The following is a 6,812-nucleotide window of genomic DNA, read 5'->3' on the forward strand; positions in this document are numbered from 1 at the left end:
TACTATTTACAAATTTTTCATCTCATCTTATGTTATATCATCTATGTAACTAAATGAGGCCTTATTCTACTCAGCATCTCTACACCACACACTGCTGATGTAAATTTTTATTTTTATTTTTTCTCTCAACATCTGTGTGGTGTAGGGCTGTTGAGCAAAATTTTTCTAATAGAAAAGGAGATGGAGAAGAGGAAAGAGAAGAATGAGTGAGAGAAACTTTGAGAGCTATATCTTTACTATTTTTAATTGCGATTTAATACAAAACATAGGTCCCTATTACATTACATGGATATGAGATAAAGTAAATATTTTGATCATAATGAAAAATCAAATATCTTGATTCGATAATGATGAAAATCAAATCACGTAATTATCAAATCAAAATTTTGGTTTATTATTATCTCCAACATCTCCTTTAAAGTTATGGTGGAGAATTTTAAAATTTTGAGTTTGAGATTTGAGTGTAACCTTCATATCCGTTTTTCGAATGCCGATGAAATGATGAGAGTGACGTTGGTGATGAAGTAATTAGCAGCTAGAATATCAAATCTAGAGATATATATGGTCGACAATGGGTTGATAGGACTAAGAATAAGCTGAACGATTGATGAGGCTGGGTTTGGATGTTAAATTGAGTTGAGTTGAGTTGAGTTTAGATGATAAAATATTATTAGAATATTATTTTAAAATATTATTATTATTTTGAGATTTGAAAAAGTTGAATTGTTTATTATATTTTGTGTTGAAATTTAAAAAAGTTATAATAATGAGTTGAGATATGTTTATGAACCAAACGAAGCCATTGAGCTAAATATGACATTGGTCAACTATATGACTAAAATCAAAAGGTCAAAAATGTGTATGAGGCTTCAAGTAATATTCACAACAGATCAAAACCTACTAAAAAAGGTTTACATTTAATAAAGATATTCTATAGGCATGGATTTAAAGCAAAGCATGGTTAAACGAATGAAATTCCATGAGAGGTAAATCTAGCTTAACTTAAAAAAAAAAAATAGTCCACAAGATTGAGTTTGACGTTAGCCGTTAAGGATTTTGATATTATGATAGAAAATAAAATACTATAGAAAAGGAGATGATCAAGAGGATGAGGATAGAGATAAGGAGTAAAAGAGACTTTGGGGCTACATTTTGACTATGATCAATTGTGATTGAATCCAAAATATAAGTTTCTATAAGGTAAATATCTTGATTATTATTATGAAAATCAAATCACTTTATTTTAATTTAATAATTATGAAACTCAAACCACTTAATTTGATAATACTGAAAACTCAAATTAGGATAATAATTATTAAATTAAATCCTTGGTTTGATATTATTTCAACACATGATTTATGCCGAAGTTTTCATTTTTACATGGTTTATGGCTGCAGCTTTCATTTTTCAGAGTTGAAAACACACCTTAATGAATTTAGTTAATCGACACGGTAAGGCATGGAGAGATACTTGGGCTTTGTAATGTTGGGACATGGATTACGTAAAGAGGGAAGCTTGGTAGCTGCTCATGTTTTAGCCAGCAAGGAGGCTTTACTTTTGGAGCACGACATTGCGTGCACAGTCAAGCCACAGAGGATATTCGGAATTGCATTCAGCCTATTGTATTAGCTGAACTTTTGCACGATAATTAATAAAAGTTAATTATTGCTTGATTACCAAACAATCAAAAGGGCAGAAAATGCATTCACTCGTTATGATTTGTCATGCTCCCGCAAAATTAATCTCCATATGATACAGTTTTTAGGGCAAAAACTGCTTTGACTGGCCGTAATCACTGAAGTCCTGCTCGTGGTTTTTCACTGTTTTTGTAATGTGGGTTGCTTCCTTTCATGATAAATTTTCATTGAAAGATACCTTTTGAGTTAATTGCTAAAACTGGCATGAACAGACAAGACATTGAAGAACATTTTCTTGGGCAGAAAACGTACAATTTACACCACCAGCAAGCAAAGGAAAAAATAAAAAATAGGAAGAAGAAGAAGAAGAAGAAGAAGTCAGGAATCAGTGGAAAAATAAATTACATTAGAATTAACAAATCTAGTACATCTGTTAACAACAACATATCTCAGGTTTCAAGGTATTGCCCAAAATAAGGGAAACTTTACCAAATCCCCTCAGCAAAAACCCATCCCACCCAGAAAACCAAACACCAAAACCCTTCTTACCTGTTCACTAAATCTCCCTCGCTATTCCTCTTGACAAGAGCAAAGTAACCCAAAACAGCACAAACAGCAGCCACAACATTCCCTTCCTTCAACAAGATCTTGATCACAAAGCTAACAATTTCCCTAGTAATCTTCCTCCCTTCCACAACCAAAGTCGTCCTGGGCTTCCCAAAAAAGGTGAGTAAAACCATAACTGTGATCCATGTCACCAAAGTGGCAGGAACCAACACTGCTAGGGCTGCAACCATTGAAAGCAACCCAAAAACAGCCCCAAGAAGCACAGAAGCATAGAGGGCAGGCCATCTAGAAGCTGAGGAAGACTGCTGGGCTTGTAATTTGTACCAAGAAAGTATGGATTTGAGGAAATTCCAGGACGAAGTTAAAAGCATGGCATATACGGTAACAAAAATACATACCCATGTTCTCCTTTTGCTCATAACCCTAAGAAGTAAGATGTACGATGATGATGAAGAAGATGACGATGATGCCTGTCTAGGTGAAGTGGGTATGGTTTCTTGGTCTTCTTCCATGTAGTCTGCCACTGAAACAGCTTGATACTACCTCAAAATCTCCTCAACAAGAAAGTCTCTCTCTCTCTCTGTGGTTTCTTCTATTTTCTTTATTTCGTGTGTGTTGGGTAGTGGGTACTGTGTCGGTCTCTGGAAATAGATGAAAAAGTATATGATATTATTAAGATTAGGTTAAACAAAAAATAAGAGAGAATCTCACGCGCGAGAGATGATGTCTGTTTTGAAGTTTCTTTTCGGTCGTCTCGGGCGGTTCACTCGAGCCTGTTGACAATTTTCGACATCATTCGCAAATTCGTTACCGAAATGATATAAAATAATAGATTATCAGAATAGAGCTTCTGATAAATTGAACGTAACTCTTTGGTATCACTAATCTGCTTCTTCATACGTCATTTTTATAATATATTATTATGTCGGCAATCCTCACAATTATGGATGTAAACGAGATAAACTTGAACTATTAATCATAATATTATAATTAAGGAACTATTTTTTAATGATGTTATAATTTTTTTTTAAAAATATAATATTATAATTAATGAACTATTTTTTAATGATGTTATAAATTTTTTTTTAAATATATTTAAAAGTGTTAAAAAAATACATGTAAAAAAATAGAAAAACATATGAAAATAACTAGTGAAAAGAAAGAAAATAATACTCTTACCACTAACTCTTATAGCTCGATGTTAGTGTTGAAATTTTTTTATTTTATTTTTTAATTCTTCTTTTTACTTAGTGATTAAGAAAATATTTTTTAACAATATTGTGATTTTTTTATTTTTTATAAAAATATTTAAAAGTATAAAAAAAATACATACCAAAAAAAGATAACAAAAATAAGAAGAACAATTATATCTAATGGTAGCTCTCAACAATAACTGGAAGTGGTGGCCGTAGTATTACTCTATCTTTATATACATATTATATTTATATATATTAATCATATACTCATAAGGATTCAAGAAAGAATAAAGCTGTTTTGCCGTATGAGGGTTATCGTTATTCTTGACCGCTTGACAAAAAAATTTTATTTTTTATTTTTACTTAATGATTAAGGAAGTGATTTTAAATTTATTGGTGTATTTTTTTTTATTTTAAAAAATACTTAAATATAATAAAAAATGTGAATGAAAAAATAAAAAAAAAAATTACAAATCACTTGTCGGTAACAATGAGCGGTGCTACTCAGGCGGCAGAGTAGCACCGCTCTTCAAGAAATACGAAACTATTAAGAAAATGATTTCTTTTTATCTTTTTAAATATTTAAGATATTCTCGTTATAAACTTAAAAATTTAAAATAGCATTATTAAGAATTAATTATGAATTTATTCAAGTTTATACATGTCAAATTGAGTTTAGTAAGAGATATATTGTTTAATAATCAATAATAATTTATATTTAATAAATAAATTGAGTTAAACTTTAATTTGACTGCGTCCATCCCAAATTGCTTGATAATCAATCCTATTTATTTATTTATAGTCCTGCTCACAACACCCATAATACAAGCTTTCAAGAAGGCCTAAGGACTCGTGAATAAATTCCTATGAGTTTTTACACACAAATATTAATGAAACAAAATAAATATGGTCTACATCTTATAACAAGGAATCCCAAAGTTGATGAGTTTTCAATTTTTATTTTCTTCCTAAACTCATTGGTATTTTATATTGGACAATGCTAGGGTGATCGAGAATGATGTCCCTCGCATTGTACCGAAAAGTGTAAATGCACTTTTTAAAAAAAATATATTTTAATATATTTTTAAAAATATAAAAAATATAAATTCATTAACAATTACTTTCTTAATTATTAAGTAAAAAGAAGAAGAAAAACAATCGATCACTCTTATGGATAAACATTCTCAATTCAAATATTTTTTTCCTTTTATATTTGCAAAATAATTGACTTTATTTTGTCAAGATTGAATGTTTTAGAGCATTCTCAATGACTTATAGGGATAAAAATCGGTCGGTCCGGTCCCTCCCGCATGGGGGGAGGGGGGTGGGGTTGATAGACCAAAATTTTTTATCCATCGTTTTTTTCGGACCGGACTGGATCGAACGTCCCTAGGGACCGGACCGGACCGCACCGCACCAGTAGCTATCGGTTTAGTTCAGTTAGTCCGTTCGGTCCAATCCAATTATTTTGTTTTTCTTCTTATTTTTTAAATAAATTAATAATTTTTTATTTAAATTAATAAATTAAAATTAAATAAACTATTAATGTAGATTATATAAATGACTTAATAAAAAATTATTTTATATTGTCAAATTAGATGAAAATTACATTTTTAACTCATATAATTACTATATAATTAGTTAATTAATATTATACATTAGTTAATTGATATAATATTAATTTGTTAATAACATATTTAACTTTTTATATTTTTAATGGTGATAGGTTAGATGAAAATTACACAATTAATTATATAATTATTATATAAATAATACATATAAAAATATATATATATTTTAAATTCGATCAGTTCAGTCTAGACTAGGACCAGACTGAGAGGTCTCAATCCCCTATTTCAGGGACCAAGACCAACCGGTCTTGCTCCCGGGTAGGTCTGGTCCAGTCGATTTCTTTGGTTTGGGCCGACCAACTCTCACCCCTAATGGCATATGTATTATACAAAAAATGTAAATTATTTGAAGTATTGCTTAAAAAAAGGAGTTTCATCCGATTATGTAAAAGGAAAACTAAAATACAATTTGCTACAGTAACCTGCTGCATGTAGCGGATACTATTCATCTTGTAGATATCTTTTTATTATTTATATTTCATTTACTCTCTTATTCTCTTTTACTTTGATTTTCATCACGTAATCAAATTCTTTTTATTGTTTATCATTTAAAACACTTCTATTTTTATTTTCTTCTAATAAATATATTGGAAATATCTTTTATCCAATATTTTCATATTTTCATTTTATTTTTAATTTTTATTTGGGTTATATATTTTTATTTTGTGTGTATAAGACTAAATTATATTACTTTGTATATAAAAAGATATTGCAAATATAAAAGAATATATGAACTTTGCTAATTTATTGGTGGAAATGAAATATTTAAAAAGAATAAAAAAGATTATTTAAATAATATAGAGAAAAAATAAATAAATTCATATATGTTGTATTGTAAAAGTGAATATATAAAATAAAAAAAATGAGATTTAATAATGTATTTTAAAAATAGACGGTGCTACATCCACCGCTCCCAACGGAGCTAGGAGCTGTCATTAGTACGTTTGGCATAATTGGTCTTCTTCTTTTTGTTGTCTTTTTACGTGTATATTTTTACACTTTTAAATATTTTTTTAAAAAATAAAAAAATACAATATTATTAAAAAATACTTCATTAATTAATAAGTAAAAAACAAAAATAAAAAATTTCAACAGTAACATTGAGCTGTAAGAACCAGAGGTGAAAATATCATTTTTCTTAATTTTTAGGGCAGCACTACAACTACAATTGGTTCCCGCTAATTATTTCGGTTTTTTTCTTTTTTGCTTTTCTTACATGTATTTTTTTAAAAAATTTATAATATAATTAAAAAATACTTCCTTAATTACGAAATAAAAAAATAAAAATATAAAATATTTTTTTTACACGGGATTTTTTTTAAAAAAATTTAAAATATTATTAAAAAATACTTCTTTTATTAGAAAGTAAAAAATAAAAAATAAAAATGATAGCCGGAGTCGGAGGACTAGCAATATCCTTTAAAAGTAAGACAAAGGATCACCGTAGATGCTTTTCCCGTCCCAACCTCGGAATGATCCCCATACTATGTGAGTGGAGAGTAAAGCCACGCGCGTGGGAGGAAGTTGGTGGAGATTGCGAGCGTTCTCGAATTATAAGGCCGGATCGGGTTTCGGTTCAGAAAAACTGGACCTGCACGGTTCGAATACTTTGTCCATTGTGACCGGTAGCAGAACACGTGTCAATATCTGATAGCGTACAATTGGTACAGTGAACCGGACAAAAGCAAAACCCAGCAAGTTGGTGTCCTCGGGAAGAACGGCAGCTCGGGCTCTTTCTTCCAAACTTCAGCTTTAGTTTATTTTTGGGCTTTTTAAGTTTT

General features: G+C 29.7%; 1 protein-coding gene across 1 annotated transcript; it reads right to left on the bottom strand.

Moving 5' to 3' along the window:
* Positions 1–2,022: 2,022 nt before the first annotated feature.
* Positions 2,023–2,826, bottom strand: LOC121250967. The gene has a single exon (XM_041150237.1). The coding sequence runs from the start codon at positions 2,714–2,716 to the stop codon at positions 2,183–2,185; it is 534 nt and encodes a 177-aa protein (XP_041006171.1). The 5' UTR covers positions 2,717–2,826; the 3' UTR covers positions 2,023–2,182.
* Between the last annotated feature and the right edge of the window lie 3,986 nt (positions 2,827–6,812).

This window comes from Juglans microcarpa x Juglans regia, chromosome 2D (assembly GCF_004785595.1).
Source record: "Juglans microcarpa x Juglans regia isolate MS1-56 chromosome 2D, Jm3101_v1.0, whole genome shotgun sequence".
NCBI lineage: Eukaryota > Viridiplantae > Streptophyta > Magnoliopsida > Fagales > Juglandaceae > Juglans > Juglans microcarpa x Juglans regia.